Raw genomic sequence first — 21697 nt, forward strand, 5'->3', positions numbered from 1 at the left:
AACTACTGCATTAGACAGAGTTTTGTGAAATTAGTTTCTTCTCTAGCTTATACAAAATTTTACCAGTGTTACATAACGTCACTAGGCTTACTTTTCCATCATGGGACTCAAGTGTGGGCTCATTCTTTTTTTTTTTAACATGTGAATTCTGATTGGTGTATTATTTGTTGAACAGATATATATTGAGTACTACCAGTACATCAAACCCTGCACTCAGTACAGAAGACACAGTGGTAAACAGCCAGACAAGATCCCTCCCTTCGTGGAACTTACCAAACCAAAAGCAAAGACAGACAAATAGGCATTACCAATGCCTATTTTATGCTAAGATTTTACACTATGATTAGGAGTTGTAAAGCAAAAAGACTTAATCATTCTGGATGTCCAGAATAGCTAATGATTAAGTGAAGATCTTGATAAGCAAGAGTTAGCCAAACCAAGGAGGAGAGGGTAGAGAGAAGTCAAGAAAGAGGAAGAGCCTTTGTGAAAACCCAGAGATAAAAGAGGAATATTGGAGGAATCAAAAGATGTACATTGTAGGGATAATAGGGAAGGAAATGGGGAGCAATAAGTAAAGAAGCAAAGAGGTAAGCCATGTCCAGATCATGTAATCACAAAGTCATAAAGGTTTTTGTTTTGTTTTGTTTGTTCTTTAGTTTAAACGTAATGAGTAGTCAGTGAACATTGTTGAGCAGTCAAGTAAAATATGCAGCTTGGAAACATCCGCCTAGGCTCAGTGTAGAAATGGGTTGGCAAGATGCAGGGCAACAGGAGATTGCTGCAGTAATCCAGATGAAACAGGATGGCTGGAGGGTAGTAGCTGTGAAGGTTAGGAGGAGGGGTTGCATTTGATAAATATTTAAGAAATGGAATCAACAAGATTTAGTAATTAACTAGATGTTGAGAGAAAGGCAGAGGGGAAAGTAAACCTTTACTTCCAAGTGTCCGACCTAGGCAGGTGAGTGGATAATGGCATTACACACTGAGCTAGGAACAGAAGAAGAAGAGCAGTTGGAGAAGAGAATGGTTTAGTCTAAGAGGCAGTTGGATATATAGGTGTGAAAGTCAGAGAAGGGAAATAGTGTCTGGTCAAAATTTAAGTCAGTCTGAATAATTACATGATATTTTTTCATCAGAGTAAAGCTGACCCAATTAAGATAAAGTAAATGCTTGATTCTCTCTAATTCACTCTCAAAATATTTCTTCAGTGCCTTCCCTCTCATATAATTGGGGCCTGCTTTTGTACCTTCCATCCCTCTCAGTTCAGTTCATTTCAGTAACTATTTATTGCAGGCTTTCTCTGCTAAGGCTAAAGTAGGGATATAGGCAGAAACAAGTGTTGCTGCCCTCAAGGAATTAATGGTGTATTGGGGAAATCAGATACATATATAAATGTTTTCAATATGCAATTTAGAATTGCATATTGGTGGGAGGGACAACTGTACGCAGAGCAATAGGAGATTGCAGCAATAATCCAAATGAGACAGTTACTAAGTACTATGGTAGACAACGGTAAGTACTCTGTGTGATAAGTACTGTGATGGAAGCGTTTGTAAAAAACATCTTCAAGCTCTTTCCTTTGGTTACCAGTATTTAATTCTGTTTTAGGGAACTACTTCGTTTTAATTCTTGGCTTTTTATCAAAGTCCATATATGCACGCTACCTTCTAATCACAAACCAGGTTGAGACAGTGTTAGCCAGAATTGCTTTGAACTTCATCTCTCGGCATCATCACTGGTTCAAACAATTGCAGTTAACTTGAGGCAGGGGGCTGGAGCCAATCATAGGGTAATCATCCACTTCCTATGCTTTGAATTCCAACCATTTCTTAATTTTTGTACCTCCTGCATTAACTTTATGAACACTAACAATAATACACCTAGGCCAGAAGGCCTCCAGCTATCTTATTCTTATCAACCAGAAAAATTGGTACATGGACAGGTTAATGAATACTGCAACCCTATAAAGGTGATAATTAAAATTTGGGGTATTCTGGGTGTGAATATGATGACATGATGAAAGAAATATTTTAAGATTAATCTCTGTGAGCTAGAAGAGGCTCCCAATCACTTGGCCCACCTCCCACCTAATGTAAATGCATTAAGCCTCATTTGGGTCCCTGAAGCCAAGAGAAGCCTTTACTGTATTTGGTACATGATGACTAATGGTACATTTTTCTCTTAACTGGAATATGGTGGGAATAGCTTGTCTGTGAGCTAACTAATTCAGTGCATTTTTGTTGCTGTATTGAACTCTAGAGTAAAACATTCATTTATTCTATAAATATTTTTGAGAATCTGCTATTTGCCAGGCACTGTGCCTGAATAAGACTTAATCCATGACTTGCAATAATACCCATGCAATATACAAAAGATTGTGGAAGCACTAAGGAGGAACTGGTTGAGTCAGCTTTGTAAAGCATTTGGAACATAGTGAGCCATTAGTAAATGTTAGTTGCCTGTGTTAGCCATCATTATTACTATTTGAGTGGGTAAGAAGAAGGGAAGGACATTCCAGGCCAAGAGAATAACTTAATTGGAAACATGATAGTAAATGTCATTTTCCAGAATGACTTGGTGTGGTTGGGATGTGAGTACAGTGCAGACAACAGTGATAAGAGATGGTGCTAATGAGAGGTAGTTTGGGACTAGATTATAAAGGCCTTTAGATACCAGCTGAAGAATTTTGACTTTTCAAAATATACAGTGGGAGCTTAAAAAAAAATTTTTTTTGTAGCATCCCTTTTTCTTTCTAATATGATATCCAGATTTTCTTTTTACTTTTTTTATGGAAAATTTCCTGTATACAACAAAGTAAAAATAGTAGTATAATGACCCGCATGTATTCATTACCCAGCTTTAATAATTATCAATATGTGGCAAATCCATTAAAGATTTTTAAGCAAGGCAAAAAAGGAGACTAACATTGGGCCACTTCCATTACATTAGTTGATCTTCACAGTGTCCCGTGGAGTATGTGGTATTCCCACTTTCCCTAATTACAGAAGAGAAAACCATCAAAATGATGAAGTAAAAGTTCTGGGATTCTAACCCATATCCAACTTATTTCAGAACTCAGGTTCCTTCCCATGCTGCCTTTATAATTCTGAAGTAGAGCATGATTCTCAGTTGAAAATAGATACTGATCTGCCTACTTGATATATTGGTGCTCTTGACCCTATTCAGAATGGTGGACTTCTCTGCCTCCAGCCATTGTGGCTCTACAGGGTCACCAGGATCTAAGTCTACATAAATATTCAACCTAATCAGCTAAAATGACTGTTTAGTCTAGTGGTTGTCAAAGTATGGTCCCCAGACCAGCAGCAAGTTGTTAGAAAATACAAATTCTCAGGCCCCACCCCCAACCTACTCAATTAGAAACTCTGCGGGTTGGAGCTCATGATGCCTATATTGCCATTTGCTATGTTTAAATAAAATGCTCTAAGGTTTCCTGCAAACACAAGGCTATGACCATCTACCAAGAGCATTCTAAGGCAAAACCTCATATCAGAAGTAGCTGTATGTTCATTTTTTAACAAGTTAATGAAAAGCATGTCCTAAGGTAGGAATTGTTATTCAGACTTAACACCAGCAGTCTCTCTGGGGATGTTGCATAACCTCATGGAAAGGAATCTTAAGGAATTTGCACTGCCTATATTTACAGTGCTTGATGGTGCCATCTAGTGTTTTAAGCACTATAGAACGTGCAGATTTATTAACGCTTTGGGGACAGAATTTGTGTATTTTTTAATAGTCAATTTTATAGTGAATGTTTAATGAAAGTAGGATATATAATTTCCTTACTATAAAACCTCCATTGAGGATTCTTAGATATGATACCAAAACACAAACAACAAAAGAAAAAATAGCTAAATTAGACCTCAACAAAATTAAAACTTTTGTGCATGAAAGGACACTATTGAGGGGCTTCCCTGGTGGTCCAGTGGCTAAGACTCTGCGCTCCCAATGCAGGGGGCCTGGGATCGATCCCTGGTCAGGGAACTAGATCCCACATACCACAACTAAAGATCCCGCATGCTGCAACTAAAGATCCCACATGCTGCAGTGAAGATCCCGTGTGCCGCAACTAAGACCCAGTGCTGCCAAATAAATAAATAAGTAAATTCTTTTTTTTAAAAAAGGACACTATTAATAAAGTGAAAATGTAGCCCACAAAATGGGAGACTATATTTGACAATCATATATCTTATAAGATATATGTATCCAAATATATAAATAGTATTCAAATATATAAAGAACTCTTAGAACTCAACAACAAAAAGAAAAACAACCCAATTTACAAATGAGTGTAGGACTTGAGTAGACATCTCTTCAAAGAAAATATACAAATGGCCAATAAACACATGAAAAATCCCTCAACATCATTAGTCATTAGAGAAATGCAAATCAAAACCACAATGAGATACCACTAGGACAGCTTGAATAATTAAAAAAAGAAAAACAGAAAATAAGTATTGATGAGGTTGTGGAGAAATTGGAACCTTTATACATTGCTGGTGGAGATGTAAAATGGTGCAGCCACCGTGGAAAACAGATTGTTAGTTCCTCAAATAGTTAGACACAGAATTACCAGAGGACCCAGCAATTCCACTACTAGGTATATACCCAAGAGAACTGGAAAATCCATAATAGCCAAAAAGTGGAAACAATCCAAATGTCCACCAACTAATGAATGAATAAACAAAATGTGGCATATCCATACAATGCAATATTGTTTAGCCATAAAATGTACTAATACATTGATGAACCTTGAAAACATGCTAAATGACAGAGGCAGGCACAAAAGACCACATATCATATGATTCCGTTTATATGAAAAGTCCAGAATAAGCAAATTCATAGAATCAGAAAGTAGAGGGGCTTCCCTGGTGGCCGTGGTTAAGAATCCGCCTGCCAATGCAGGGGACACGGGTTCGAGCCCTGGTCTGGGAAGATCCCACATGCCGCGGAGCAGCTAAGCCTGTGAGCCACAAGTACTGAGCCTGCGCTCTGGAGCCCATGAACCACAACTACTGAAGCCCACGTGCCTAGAGCCCATGCTCCGCAACAAGAGAAGCCACCGCAATGAGAAGTCCACGCACCACAACGAAGAGTAGCCCCTGCTTGCCGCAACTACAGAAAGCCTGTGCACAGCAATGAAGACCCAACGCAGCCCAAAAAATTAACTAATTAACTAATTAATTTTAAAAAAAGAAAGTGGATTAGTGGTTGCCAGAGGCGGGGAGAAAGGTAGGAATGGGTGCAACCACTTAATGGGTATGGGATTTCTTTTGGAGGTGATGCAAATGCCCTGGAATTAGATAGTAGTGATGGTTGCACAACACTGTGAGTGTACTAAAAGCCACTGAATTGTACACTTTGAAATAGTTAAAATGGTGACTTTTATGGTATGCGAATTTTACCTCAATTTTTAAGATCTTTGTTAATTTGTAAGACTGCAGAACCTTTATTATTCTTATTATTGATATATTTTCCCATAGCTGTTGCTAGTATGTATGTATGTATTCTATTCTACTTTGTTAGCCTAAAATTATTCAATATATTCTTTTCCATCTACACAGTTTCCACGGTTTTTATTTTGGTGGCTATGCATATTTTAGTCACTGTGTATATCATAACTTAATATATCTCAAATGTTTAGTGGTTTTCTCTTCTTTTTTTCAATTTCAAAGAGTCCTGCTCTAAATGCTTAAATAAGTAAGAATGTTTAAAACTCTTTGTAGACTTTGCATTGGTGTTTCTTCCCCAAAACAGGATTTCTGAGTCATTTTTTTATTTTTACTATTTCTATTGTGGTTTTTCTCTGACTGCTCTATAGTAAGAATATATTAATTTAGAATCCTACCAATAATGGATGAGGAAAAATGGAGGAGATTAATGTTTATTGAATGTCTGTTCTGTTCCAGGCACTGTGTCTGGATCCTTTACATCCATTATTTCATTTAACTCCCACACCTACTCTTATAAAGTGACTACAGAAGTTGACGTAACTAATAAGCAGATGAACAAATATCAGAAACCAAACATTTTGTCTCCCAAGTGTTATCCTATCCCCACAACTTTACCAGTATTGGGGTTTACCTTTTTTAGTTCCTATTTATTAGAGAAAATCATGTTTTCCCAAGTGATTGTTTAAGGTTTATATTTATCCTTACATAACGACCTATATCTTTTATTAATTTTTTATTAATAGATTTTAAACTGAACTTACCTTTTAAACAATAGGCATTGTGTGTCAAAGCTTTGTCATAATTTTTTTGCTTTTGTTTACTCCTCTTTTACAGGCTCTTGATGGAGATGTATATGACCACCTCAAGGATTATTTAATAGCCTTCAGCCGGACGGAGCTAGAGACATGCCAAGCTGTGCAGAACACATTCCAGTTTTTATTAGAAACCTCCAGCAAGGCAAGTTACCTTTAGTGCAATATGTGATGTTATCCACTTTAGAATCTAAAATGTTTTTTGCATACAAACAAAATGAAGGTACCAATGACATTAGAAGAATGCTTTAAAGGACAAATTTCCTGGAAACGCTATTTCTTCTAACAAAATTGGACGGTGTATTGTTCTCCTTGATGAAGGTCAAAAAAGTCTATTGCCATGTTGCTCTTGAGAAGAATGGTTTAAAGAGCTTTTATCTTTCACTCAAATGAATTTTGAATACACTCAGTTCGTAAAACAACAAAGTCATGTGTCAGTGCGAAGAATAATAAAGGGGCACAAAAAGGAAAATTAGCATTTTATAAATGATAAAGAAATTAATGTTATAATATCTTGTTTTTAGAAATTAACCTTGCCTTCTATATGCTGTCATTCTTTGATAGTAATCTTTTCATTCAAAAGTGTTGACATCCATCAACTTTGCTGGCATGTCACACTGTTTACATAGAAAATAAATGAAATTGTTTTTCTTTAGGATCTGACAGATTAAAATTTTTTGCAGTAGAGAAACTGCCCTTTGGAAGATAAATTGTTCCTGCGATTAATAAATCTTATTTTCTTTCTGATAAATTAAGTGCATAGTAAATGTTTCCTGACTGAATGAATACATTTATTAAAATATATTCATTTTATAACTGCTATTTTAAAAGATCCAGTTCAATTCTCCTTTTTGGCAGGAGGAGCAGGAACTAGCTAATACCTTAGAAAGTTGTTTGGAAAGGAATCAGGGTCTCCGTCTCACAAGACAGTGTCCAAAGACAGGAAAGAAAAGGGACACAGACTTTTCTTCCTGAACGCCTCCATATGTATTTATTCGTATTTTCAGTGTACCATAGCTCCAATTCTCTTTTTAGAAAAACATTTAAAATGTTAAGTTGATATGGGAGTACAAATATCACTAGTCTGGTGCTTTGAAATCCTGTCATATTTTTGTATTCTTATATTTTCACCCCCCAGGATTCAATAAAAGATATAAAAGGATGGATGTATAGAAGGGATAAATGGATGGATAGATGGATAGTTAAGTGAAAGAAAATGTAGAAAAATAATAATTGAAGAATCTAGGTAGTGGGTATATAGGTGTTTCTGTACAATTCTTTTTATTTTAACGTGTGTACATTTGACATCTTCCGTGAGAGAATGTTGCAGGGAAAAGTCTATAAAAACATCTTGGTTTTGTTCCTTTTATGGAGAGGTTGATTTTTGACTAGTAATCAGATTGTTTATATTTATTGGTCCATTCAGATTTTCTGTTTCTTTTTAGTACATTTTGGTAACTTACACTTTCCTAGATGAATTGTCCATTTCATTTATCAAATTTGATGTCATAAATTTGCATATAAAGTTGTTTGCCTCTGTAGTTGTCTCCCTTTTCATTTCTAGTATTGTTTGTGCTTTCTCTCTTACTTTGATCAGACTTACCAGTCTATTTTATTAATGTTTTCCAAGAGCCAGCTCTTGTTCTACTTCTCAATGTTATTGTTTCCTGTCTCCTTAATTTCTGCCTTTATATTCATTATTTCTTTCTACTTTATTACAGTTTATGTTTTTATTCTTTTTCAGGCTTTTTTTCTATTAGGTTCTATATTTTCAGTCTTTCTTGTTTTCAAGTAAATCCACTTGAACCTAAAAAATTTCTCTTTCTGCTTTAATTGCAGTCCATGATATGTTTGTAGGGCTTTTTTATTGTTTCTACATTCCACCACCCCCCGCCCCTGTCATCAACCCATGAATTATTTAAAAGTGAGTTTTTCCAGTTTCCATTCAATGGGGGGAGTATGTAATAGGGTGGCATTTTTCATTTCTAATTTTATCAGAGAGACTGTCCCCAGACAGAATTCCTTGAAATCTCTTTTTCCAAGAATAAGTTGTTTGAATACACTACCTTTAGTTTATAAAACAGGTAAACATATAGTCTTTAAAATGTGCTAATATTTTATACAGCAGTTAACAATTTTCTAGGAGGTTTTAGCACATCCTCTGAGGTTGGTATTATCATGCTCATTTCATAGAGAGGAAAACAGACCCAGGAAGTTTATGTGGCTTGCCTGAGGTCACATACTCACACATAGTGTTTTCCATGCTCTGCTACTATCTATATTATCTCTTTAGCTTACATTATTTTCATAGAAAATGAATTAAAAATGAATCAACTGATTTGGACACATAAAGAGATAAGCTTTTATTTTCCACTACATTCACTCACATGAGTATCTTACTCCCCAGGGATGAGGAATAAATGAGATGCTCTTATGTTTAGATTGAAAGTGGTAGTAATAAAAATTTTGTAAGAATGATGTAACTAGGAATTGTGCCCTTTTGTTCCTAGTACCAGAAGAGCTCATACCTATAAGTTTTATGCCACGTGTTTTTCTGTTACAAAGAGCTTGTTATGCTGCTCTTGTTATACTGCTAAAAGCCACCTAGTGATCTAATAACCCAAACAGAAGTTTGAAACTCTTTGGTTTTTATTCTACACCATTACTAGCTTGTCTTTTTTTAGGGGGGAGGGGGGCGGAATTCATTTTTTTCCACATATCTAAATTGTAACTGTACATGTTCTCAAAGATATTTTGGAGGTAATCCATAGTGACACGTTGTAAATTTTACGGTGCCCTCTATATCTTTTATCCCCTAAAGGGAAACAGCTGGCCCTAGGAACTTTTAATTTTAATTATTTATGAAGCTTGCTTTTCTTCTTAATATTTTATGAAATGCTTTCTACATGTAACTGAAGCAGATGTTGTCAGAGATATTTTCTCTGGCATAGTTAATTCTAAAAGTAGTTCTACTGGCCCTACAGTTTGTTTATGTGTGCTTGCTTTCTGTCTGCATAAGGGAATTCCTACCAATTAATAATTCAGGTCTTCTAACAATTCAAAAATAACAATGTTATTCTATATTTCTTTGGAAATTAAATTGTCTAGTACTGTCATTCTTAATACCTTGAAGACTTACCAAAAAAGTAAACTTAATAAAATGAAGGGGAAAAATCACATGATCATCTCAAAAGACACAGGAAAAGCATTTGACAGAATTCAACACTCTTTTATTATAAAAATGCTCAGCAGATTAGGAATAGAAGGGAACTTCCTGAACATGGTAAAGGGCATTTTTTTAAAACCTACATCACATATCACACTCAATGGTGAAAGACTGAAAGTTTTCCCCACCTAAGATCAGGAACAAGACAAGGATGCCCACTTTTCACCACTAATATTCACCATTGTACTGGAAGTCCTGGTCAGAGCAATTAGGCAAGAAATAGAAATAGGAGGCACCAAATGGGAAAGAAGTAAAATTATCTATATTTGCACATGACATGATTATAGAAAATCCTGTAGATTCCACAAAAGTCCTAGAGCTAGTAAATGAATTCAGCAAAAGTTGCAAATACAAAATCAAAACACAAAAATCAGTTGTGTTTCCATAATACTCCATCAATGAATGAACTGAAAGAAAATTAAGAAAATAATTCTAACTACAATACCATTTGAAGAATAACTACTTAGAAGTAAATTTATCCAAAAGGTGAAAAACTTGTACATTGAAAACTACAAAACATTGCTGAAATTAAAGAAGACCTAAATAAATGGAAATAATAAATGTTTATGGATTGGAAGGTTTCATATCACTAATATTTCAGTATTCCCCAGGGACTTCCCTGGTGGTCCAGTGGGTAAGATTCCGTGCTCCCAATGCAGGGGGCCCAGGTTCCATTCTTGATTGGGAAGCTGGATCCCTCACGCATGCTGCAACGAAGATGCCGCGTGCTGCAACTAAGACCTGGCTCAGCCTAAAAAAATAAATAATAAATAAATAAATATTTTTAAAAATATATATTTCAATATTCCCCAAAGCAATCTAATCAAGATAGTATGGTAGTAGTATAAGGATAGACATGTAGACCAGTAAGAATTGAGAGTCCAGAAATAAACTCAAACATCTGTGGCTAATTGATTTCGACAAGGTTGTCAAGGCCATTTGATAGAGAAAGAATAGTCTCTCCAATAAGAGGTGCTCAAACAACAGGATAACTACATGCAAAAGAATAAAGTTAAACCCCTTCCTCACTCCATATATAAAAATTAACTCAAAATGGGTCAACAACCTAAAACTATAAAATTATAGAAGAGAACAGAGGTAAATCTTTATTGAATTTGCCAATGTATTCTTAGATTTAACATGAAAGCACAAGCAATGAAAGAAAAGATAGATAACTGAACTTCATCAGATTAAAAGTTTTTGTGCATCAAAGAACATTATCAAGAATGTGAAAAAGACAGCCCATAGAATGGGAGAAAATATGTATAAATCATATGTCTTATAGGAATTTAATATTCAGAACATATAAATAACTTTTACAACTCAACACATAAAAGACAAATGACCCAATTTAAAAATGGACAAAGGACTTGAATAGACATTTTTCCAATGAAAATGTACACATGAAAAGATCCTCAGCACTGTTAGTCATTAGAGAAATGCAAATCAAAACCACAATGAAATACCACTTCCCACCTAGTAGGATAGCTTTAGTATTTAAAAACAAGCACACACACAATAGCAAGTGTTGGCAAGGATGTGGAGAAATTAGAACCCTTGTACAGCGTTTGTAGGAATGTAAAATAGTACAGCCACTGTGGAAGACAGTTCGGTAGTTCCTCAAAAAGTAAGACACAGAGTTACCATATGACTCGGCACTTCCACTTTAAGAGAATTGAAAAAGTGTTTAAACAAAAATTTGTACAGAAATGTTCCTGGCAGTGTTATTCATAATAGCTAATAAATGTAAACACCCTAAATGTCAATCAACTGATGATTAGATAAATAAAACACAGTATATCCATACAATGGAATATTATTTGTTCATAAAAAAGAATGAACTACTGATACATCATACAACATGTATCCCACAGAATAAAATATATAAATAGCTATTACCATATTAAAAGATGTTTTTATGGACTAGGTTGTGTCCCCCTAAAATTCATATGTTGAAGTCCTAACCTCTGGTTCCTCAGACTGTGACTGTTTTTGGATATAGGGCCTTTAAAGAGGTTATTAAGGCAAAATGAGGTCATATGGACAAGCTCTAATCCAGCATGATTGGTGTCCTTATAAGAGGAGGTTAGAACACAAACAGGCACAGAGGGAAGACCATATGAAGACACCAGGAAAAGATGACCATTTACAAGCCAAGGAAAGAGACCCTCAGAAGAAACCAACCCTGCCAACACCTTGATCTTGGACTTCTAGCCTCCAGAACTGTGAGGAAACAAGTTTATGTTGTTTAAGCCACCTCGTCTGTGATACTTTGTTATGGCAGCCCTAGGAAACTAATACAGATGCTTATACTCACTATTAATCAAAGAAATGGAAATTAAAATCACCATGAGATTCTATTCTACACTTATGAGATTGACAAAAACAGACAGGAATGACTGTTGGTGAGAATATGGATTAACAGAAACTCTTACACTGCCCTGAAGGGTACAGATTGATACATCCAATTTTAAAACATTTGACATTATCTAGTCAATTTAAAGATGCACTTAGCTTATGACCCAGCAGTTCTACTGCTCGGAAAATAACCTAGAGAAACTCTGGCACTCTGGCACTGCTCGGAACATAACCTAGAGACTTTTGAAAGAATGTTCATAGCAACTTCCTTTATAAGACTAGAAAAAGTTAGAAATAACCCAGCTGTCCACTGACAGTAAGATGAATAATGGAATACAAGATAGCAATAAAAATGGAAGCTCTGTAGGCACATGCATTAATATGGATGAGATTCACAAATGTAATATTGAGCAAAAAGCAAATTGCACAACAAGGACCTACAGTATAGCACAGGGAACTATACTCAGTATTTGTAGTAACCTATAATGGAAAAGAATCTGAAAAAGAATGTGTGTGTGTGTGTGTATGGCTAAATCACTTTGCTTTACACTTGAAATTAACACAACATTGTAAATTAGCTGTACTTCAATTTAAAAAAAAAGGAACTTGCAAAAGAATACACATACTAAGATGACATTTATACAGTGTACAAAAATATCCAAGAAAACAGTATCATTTTGAGATACATCATATGTAGTAACACTATTAAAAGGAAAAAAAAAAAAGAGGAGCTTGGTAAAATTCAGTAGAGTGGTTACATCTAGAGCAGCATGCATTTGCAGAGGGGCAGATATTCCCCAAGGGAGTAAAAATTGCTTCTGGATTTCGAGGGGTGGTTTGCAAAAGAATCTTAGATATTACAGCAGGCCACAGTACATAAACATATATACAGTATATTTGTGGTATTAAAATTTAATCAAAGAGGGAGATTAGGGAAAAAATGTCTTAAAAGGGTCCCTGGATTGGGGAGTGGGAGTGATAACACTTAAAAAACATTTAAAAAAAAAAAAAGGTTGAGGAACACTCCTTTCGAAGGAAGGTGGGAATGCAATAAGGAGAGGGTATATAGATTTCGACAGTAGTAATAATGTTTTATTTAATCTCAGTGATGGATACAGAGGTGTTCTTTAACAACTGTTTATTGAATGCTACTTTAGACAGAGTCACTCTGCTAGTTGCTGAAGGATACATCAGTAATGAGATTTAAGACCTGACCTCAGTTGTCACAAGGAATGACAGAGGGGAGCAGGAAGGGACTGGAGGGAAAGATTACAAAGGGGATGAGAAAACTTTTGAGAGTGAGAGATAAGTTCATTATCTTGATTGTGGTGATATTTTTACAGGTGTATAGGTAAGTTAAGACTTATCAAAGTATACACTTTAAATATGTACAGTTTATTGTATGTCAGTTATACTTCAGTAACAGCTTTACAGAGAGAGAGATTGGGCATATATCCCAGAGAAAATGAAAATTTATTTTCACACAGAAACTTGGACACAAATGTAGAGTAGCTTTATTCATAATAGCCAAAAACTGGAAACTGCTTAAATGACCTTCAGTGAGGGATCAAACACATGGTGGTACTTCCATACTATGGAATACTACTCAGCAATAAAAAGGAGTGAACTGTTGATACATGCAACAGATTGGATGAACTTATAGGAAATTATGCTGAGTGAGAATGGAAATCTCAAAAAGATATATGGTGGGACTTCTCTGGTGGTCCAGTGGTTAAGACTCCGTGCTTCCAATGCAGGGGGCACGGGTTCAATCCCTGGTCAGGGAACTAAGATCCCTCATGCCGTGCCACATGGCCAAAAAAGAAAAGATATATGGTGCATGATTCCATTATGTAACATTTGCAAAATAACATGTTTATAGAAACAGAGAACAGATTAGCAATTGCCAGGAATTAGGGAAGAGGAAAGTAGAAGGAGCTATTATGGAGTAGCACAAGGGAGTCATGTGGTGATGGTTCAGTTAAGTATCTTGATTGTGATAGTGGTTACATGAAGTTATACATATGATAAAATTGTATAGACCTCTACACATACACCACCCCAAAATGAGTGCATATATAACTGGTGAAATCTAAATAAGCTTTATGCTTTGTACCAGTGTCGATTTCCTGGTTTTGACATTTACTATATTTATGCAAGACGCCGACATTGGGAGGTGCACAGGATCTCTTTGCAACTTCCTTTCAAAATGAATTGTTCGAGAGAGAAGACCAGTAACTAACCCAGTACCTCTAGTGTACAGATCTTGTTTTCTATGTACTTTCTCCTACTCACTTAAAAAAAATAATAATAAAAGTAAATAAATAAGAACAGTGCTTCTTGGGAGAATAGCACTGATTCTAGATCTGGGGCATGAAATATTTAAGGTAAATGTTAAATAACTTGTCATAATGGAAAGCAAGGAAACTGTCAAAACTATCAAAAACTACTAGTCCCATCTCAAAGGGACTCAGGATGTGATCTTGCTAGCCAAAGATGGGATAATTTTAGCATCAATAATGATAATAACAGCAGTAGATTAAAACACATCAAATATTTTTAAATCCATGACTTCGTAATAATAATTTATTAAAGCTATAATTGGTCATTCTTTGGAGGTTGCTAGGGAAACGGCTAAATTTGAAAACTAGATAATAAAGGGAAGAGGAAATGTTTATCCTGCCTTATACAAAATGTACCTCAAGGTAACTAAATAATTGACTTGGAAAGTTTTTCTTATGGAAGTATACCAGCTAATAAATGAAACAGGAATGACAGAATTCCTTGAAAAAGTGATAGAAAAAATAGAAAAATCTCTAGTTTTTGTAACCCCTAATAGGTTTAGGCATTTATCATCATTGGTCTGTTCTATTAGTTTCCTACGGCTGCTGTACAAATTACCATAAACTGGATGGCGTAAAATGACCGAAATTTATTCCTTCTGAGTTCTGGAGGCCAAAAGTCAGAAATGAAAGTGTCAGCAAGGCTGCACTCCCTCCAAAGGCTTCAGAGGATAATCAGTTTCTTACCTCTTCCAGCTTCTCATAGCTTCAGACATTTTTTGGTTTGTGGTCACATTACTCCAATCTCTACCTCTGGTCTCATTGGCTCCTCTTCTGTCTGTGTTTTCTTCTGTTTGCCTTTTATAATGACATCACTTATCATTAGATTAAGGGCCCAACCACAGAATCCAGAATGACTTCCTAATCTCAAAATCCTTAACAATTACATCTGCAAAGGGCCTTTTTCCAAATGAGGTAGCATTCACAAGTTCCAGGGATTAGGACATGGACATCTCTTTTGGGGGGCCACCATTCATTCAGCCCACTACAACTGTTAATATCAAAAAGAGACAAGTCAGAGGCAAGCCTCTTCATAGAAGTAAACACCACCTTGTCAAAAAATAAAAATAAAACAAAAACCTAAATGCAAAGAAGCATCAATTACAGGACACACAAGAAACAGAATACTGCGAGAATGGAGTCAACAAAACTCAGACTGTGGGAAACTCTACAAAACAAAAACTCAGTTTCTTCAACAAACAAATTGCAGGGGGATGGAGGTAAGGGAGATGGAGGAAGAAACCTATATATGAAAACAAACCTAAGCAACATCATCCATTTGCACTGTGGGAACCTTACTGTGATCCCGATTTGAAAAACTTTTTAAAATATGAAACAGAAATTTGAACACTTACTGGTTGTTTTATAATATTTTTTGTAAGTTTTAATATGGATATATTTTTTAAAGTCTTTGTCTTTTAGACATTACACTGAAATATTTATAGATGAAATGATATGTCTAGGACGTGCCTCAACAGAATTGGGGGAGGGGAGGAGCAGGTAGGTTTATAGATGAAACAAGAATTTGTGTTTTTGGAAGTTGGGTGGTAGGTACATGGGGATACATTATTCTGTTCTCTCTACTTTGAAATGTTCCGTAACAAAAAATTAAAAATTTAAAAAGGTTGATACTTCCCCCTTGAAAGAAAGAAAAAGAGGAAAGAAAGAAAAGGAAGTTTGGTTTGTGGTGCTTGAGAGGATAGGTTTAGCAACTAGAAGGATGATCCTCTTAGCTTTTTTCTGCATGGTGACTAGTGAGGCTGTGTCTCAGGGCTGTGTCAAGAGCTTTCACAGGGGACTTCCCTGGTGGCGCAGTCCTGTGTTCAGTCCCTGGTCCTGGAAGATCCCACATGCTGCGGAGCAACTAAGCTACAACTACTGAAGCCCACGCACCCTAGAGCCCGCGTGCTGCAACTACTGAGCCCGTGTGCTGCAACTACTGAAGCCCGCGGGCCTAGAGCCCTTGCTCCGCAACAAGAGAAACTACCTCAATGAGAAGCCCGCACACCGCAACGAAGAGTAGACCCCACTCTCCACAACTAGAGAAAGCCCGCGTGCAGCAACGAAGACCCAACACAACCAACCAACCAACCAATAAATAAATAATTTTAAAAAGAAAAAAAAAAAAGAGCTTTCACAGCTACTCTAGCTTAAAACTGGAATCCAGGAAAAGAAAAAAACCTATTTCCCTTTTTTCAACCACTCCTTCCTCCATCCCACCCCTTCAGTCTGGATTAAATAGCACCATCTTTTGTGCTCTCCTAGTACCTTCTACATACTTTGATAGTGTATTTTAATTGTGTAATCTGTTTAGTTCTCCCAGTTTCTAGATTATAAGTTCCTTGAAGATATTGACTTTATTCATATTTATTCCTCTGTGTATTCCCCCTCTCTGCTGCATTTAACATTAGGCCTGATAAGCTCTCTCAGTAAATGGTTGTTGAATGGGGGTGGGGGTGCAGAGGAGCAATAGAGAATTGGGTTGTGCTGGTAAATAAAATGCAGAATATACCTCCTACTTTCTCCATCTCCTGAATGAATTCTTTTCCCAGGACTACTAAAGTATAGCCACAGAGCTGCTTTAAACTTTTCTTCCTTCTTCTGCCCATCCTCTGGCAGAGGTGCTAATGAGCTGTTATATACTACAAATGAAAGAAGAGTCAAGGGTAAGCAGTGTAGCAAAATAGAAAATGGGTTTCTGCACAATCAAATGTTGCTGATTTCCACTCTTTCCCAGAGTATATAATACAATGAATTCTTTTTAGATGACTGTCTTTCTGTGCTATTTGTTTTGTTACTTTATGTGTATTAGAATTCCCCTTCTCTATAAATTCCTTTCTAGTCTGTCTTCTTGGTATGCTTTAAGATGGTAATTAGAATACAACCTCCTTAAAAAGGTGGCAAGAAGTACTAGAAAAATACTATTTTGTGTTATGTATAAGGTTATTTGGCAGTTTCCTAGTAGATGGCAATCTCCATAAAGCAAACTTTAAGAGGCCTACAAAACTTTAGAACTGGGAGAGACCTGACAAACTAATGTGCTTCCCTATTTACACCTACCCCCCGTTCAAAAGAATAACATTTTGTGTAATAGCCATCTTTTTGCAGTCTTAAAATAGTACATATTGTCTAGTCCCCAAATCTGGGCTAGTTTCTAAACTAGTACTTTCCATACTTAGATTCTTGAGAAAATGGGGCACAAGGATAACAACTATTATCTAAAATGAAAAAAAAAAATTGTAATTATAATTTCTTTTTGACCACGTAGTACTGGATGATTGCTCATTTTTAGAAAACAGCAGAATAAAGCTTAAACTTTAAAACACAATTATTGAACATTTTAACCTTATTAAAGACTTAAAGATATTTTATTTTCTCTTTAGGTGGTACGAGACTATAATCTTCAGCTGTTTTTACAAGAGAATGCTGTATTTCACAAACCCCAGCCCTTCCAGTTCCAGCCTTGTGACAGTGATACTGTAAGGGAATTCCAGATTTTCATTTCATTTGTCTTTAAGCTATGTTTGTTCTTAAATAACTACTATCCTTGGAATAGACAGATAAAAACTGAGTGTTTCTCAATATTATAACAAAACTGTGAGGATGCAGAGAAACTGTGACATTTCTTCTTTCTAAAATGTGACTAACACGCCCAGTATCTTTATGCTAACAACTTTCTGCTTAATAAGGTTAAATCATAAAACAAGTTACTGGAAATCTGAAAACTGAACTGAGGGAAAAAGAAAAAAATATTCAATAAATTTTTTTCAATTCAAATGTAAATTACATACTTTCTATTCATGAAATTCTTCACATGCATACCCTTCCAAAGAAACCAGTGGTTAAGTTTTAACCAGAATAGAATTAATAAATAGAATAATGAATATATGCATACAAATATTTTTACTGGTTTTATTAAAAATTATAGACCCTTTATAATTCCTTTCAGATTTCTTAGAATGTTAAAGTATTAACACGAATGCCAAATTGGCAGTGTTTAAAAAACAATCATTAATCATACATTTTTATCCTTGAGTTTACTCTATGAAAAATGATAGCCATTTTTTAATTAAAGAAAAAGAACCAGAATACTAATTTAATAACATTTTTTAAAAGGTATTTAACTTCTACAAGGTGAGAAAACACATGTTGGCATATCTAGCACATTCTCTCAATGCAGGCAAGCCAAGAGGGAAGTCAAGTTGTATTGGTAAAGTCTTGGTAAACCTAGAATCAAAACCAGGGGAGTTTATGATATCAGAGTTTAATGGTATCAGTTTAATAGAAACCTTTGCTGGAGATATCTTCATTACTTTTCCTACTAAATTTTAAGTAGCCCTGTTAGTGGCTATATAAAGAAATGTAGGGAATCAGCATTTCCCTCTAGATTATTAACCCTTGCCCTTTATAGTAGCGCCTTTTTTTATCGATCAGCTTTTGCTTAATGACTCGGAGACATTGTCCTGAGGATACAGGGTATGGACAAGTTTGCCAAGCTTGACTTAAAATTGCGACTAATTTGAGATTATTTTATCTTTGCCCATTTTCCTCAGGAAAATTAGAATAATAGTGACTCTCATCTCACTCATCCAAAGCCCAATGACAACCTGAAATCCTTCATTGTTTCTGAACACTGTGCTAAATGTTCTTAGCTGTGTGTCCCTGTTTGCCTTAAAATTCTAACTGTATGCTGTTTTCTGTCCTTGTGCAATCTGTACTGGGCAGAGTTTAAAAGCTGCCCAACTGGTGGATATTGAGCTCTCCCCTGTCAGTGCTCTGAGAATGACCATAGCTGAGGTATATGGGGGTGTGGGTCAAGGGTGGGAGGGATGGGGTGCGTGGGTTTGCATGCTGATGAAGGGTGGGACCTGGTATTGGAATGAAAGTTATAAATATATGTGTAAGGGGCTACTGAATGCATAAGCTGGGGCTTTCTGTTTTTCCCTTATAAATTAGGGATTTCTTTTCCTGTTTATAGTGAAAAGATTGAGCTTCTCATTTGTCATCTTGTCTGAAGCACCTTAGTTTTCCTCAACAGGAGTGCTGGAAAGAACCTTAGAGCTAACTTGCCTTTATTAAAGAGGAAACTGAAGCCTAGAAAGGAAAAGAGACTTGTCCAGAGTCATACAGTGAATTAATGACACATTAATGTCTTGATTGCAGTTTAATGTTCTTTCCACATGCTACTCTGTTTTCTAAGAAGAAATGTTCAGCACTTGGGGAGCAGTTAATTTTTTCATAATGGAAAAAGATAAATGCTCACACATTTGTAAAAATCATCCCAGATTGTCAACCATGGAAAAAGTCTTTAGAATAATCATTTTGAAAATGTTTTTACCTGTAAAATTTGTTGTATGTACTTTTTGTTTTGTTGTAGATTAAGTATTCTTACTGCTCACAAAGAATAAAATCCCAAATAATTGTTTTTACTCAGTATGGACTAGTACTATTCTTTCATATGAGAATGGAACCATTGTTTACTTGCTTTTCTGGTTTCCTCTTGGAAAAGCCTGTCATGGAGAGTGCCAGTCAGTGCCCCATTAACTTACTCCTCCTGCCGGGTAAATGCAGGGCATGTAGGAAGCACTAATTGCCACTATCTTCTGTGGTATTTCTGAAATTGCTATTGTTCCTATCCTATTTTGGAGCATATTTTAATTCAACAGACACTGAGTCCCTACTGCATCTGAGTGCCAATCGTTCAGATAGAGGCTGAGGATAACTATTACATGTTAAGAGCCTGGACTAGATGAGCTCACTGACATGTACACAAATAAGTAAAATATAATGAGGCAAGTGCTGTATATGATAGAGTGCTCCTGCTGTCCATTGATGGGTACAGTTAATGCATCCTGATGTAGTATAATTTTTTTACAAATTTTTTGAGCCATATTTACATATCATATAATTCACCCATTTCAAGTATATGATTCACTGATTTTTAGTAAATTGACCAAATTGTACAACCATCATCACAAGTAAGTTTTAGAACATTTTCATGACCCCAGTAAGATCCCTCGTGTCCGTTTACTGTTAATCCCTATTCCCATCCCCTGCCCAGGCAACCTCTAATCTATTTTCTTTCTCTATAGGTTTCTGTTTTCTAGAAATTTCATATAAATTGAATCATACAATATGTGGTCCCTTATGTCTTGCTTCTTTCACTTAGCATGTTTTTGAGGTTCATCTATGTCTTAGAATGTATCAATAGTTTGTACCTTTTTAATTACTGAATAGTGTTATGAATATACCACATTTTGTTTATCTGTTCATCAGTGATAGGCATTTAGGTTGTCACCCACTTTTGGCTGTTATCAATAATGCCGATATTAACATTTGTGTACAAGTCTTTGTATGAATATGTTTTCAGTACTCTTGAGTTGCTGAGTCTTATGGTAAATTTGTTTCACTGTTTAAGAAATTGACAAACTTTTCCAAAGTGGCTACCATTTTGTGTTTCTACTACCATTGTATGTATATGGGTTCTTGTTTCTCCACATCTTCACTTCCATTTGTTATTGTCTCTCTATCTCTTTGCTTATAGCCATCCTAGAGGATGTGAAATGGTATCTCATTGTGGTTTTGATTTGCATTAACCTAATGACTGATGATGTTGAGTTTCTTCTAATGAGCTTATTAGTGATTCATATATTTACTTTGGTAAAATGTCTATTCATATCTTTTGTCTTTTTTAATCAGATTGTTTGTCTTCTTAGTATGGATTAGATCTTGAAGATGAATTGAAATTTACTTTGCAGTGATTGAAAAACAACATGCCAGGAAGTGAAAATAACAATTGAAAATAATGAAAATAATAGGTGAAATTCACTGAAGATTTGTTTCATGCTAGATATTTTTCTGATTGCATTGCCTGTATTAACTCATTTAGTCCTCTCAACAATCCCATGTTTTAGGTTCTCTTTTTAATACTCATTTTATAGTCGAGGAAACTATGGTTAAGAAATTTGCTCAAGATCACTCAGCTAGTAAGTGTTGGAGCCAGAAAAGCTTGAAAGTGCATTACCTGTATTTGAAATAGCAAGTAGGTTTGGTATGGTGAAGGTGTTGAACAACACCATAAATGTAGGTTGCAACCAGATTTTGTGTTTGAGCTTTACATATGGTAGTATATGGAGAACTATGGAATGTTTTCAAGTAGGACAGTCATATGGTAATTGCAGATGGATTCCCCCTGCAGGACAGTATTGTTCCTTAATTTTATTTTGGATTTTATAATTTATATTAGGAACTTTGAACTCCTTATGGATTTAATACATTTTTTATTCACTCAATAGATATTTATTGTGTATAATTTGTATATACCCTTGCCTTATATAGAGATGAGTAGTCAATAAATATTTGATCTAGATTTAGGTAAGATGCATTCAGGAAAGCCATAGGACTTTTAAAGTCACCACCATGATTAAAGGTAACTTATTTTCTTCTGAAGGTTTTTGTATATTATCTTAACATTTTTTTTAAAAACTT

General features: G+C 35.5%; 1 protein-coding gene across 1 annotated transcript in view; it reads left to right on the top strand.

Annotated features, from left to right (window-relative positions):
- The window catches only part of FCHSD2 (FCH and double SH3 domains 2), a 316582-nt gene that overhangs the window by 225268 nt on the left and 69617 nt on the right, over positions 1–21697 (top strand). The window contains exons 9-10 of the mRNA XM_068554544.1: positions 6306–6428; positions 17593–17688. Of these exons, the coding sequence (XP_068410645.1) occupies positions 6306–6428; positions 17593–17688 (219 nt within the window). The remainder of the gene's footprint in view (positions 1–6305; positions 6429–17592; positions 17689–21697) is intronic.

This window comes from Eschrichtius robustus, chromosome 11 (assembly GCF_028021215.1).
Source record: "Eschrichtius robustus isolate mEscRob2 chromosome 11, mEscRob2.pri, whole genome shotgun sequence".
Lineage (NCBI taxonomy): Eukaryota > Metazoa > Chordata > Mammalia > Artiodactyla > Eschrichtiidae > Eschrichtius > Eschrichtius robustus.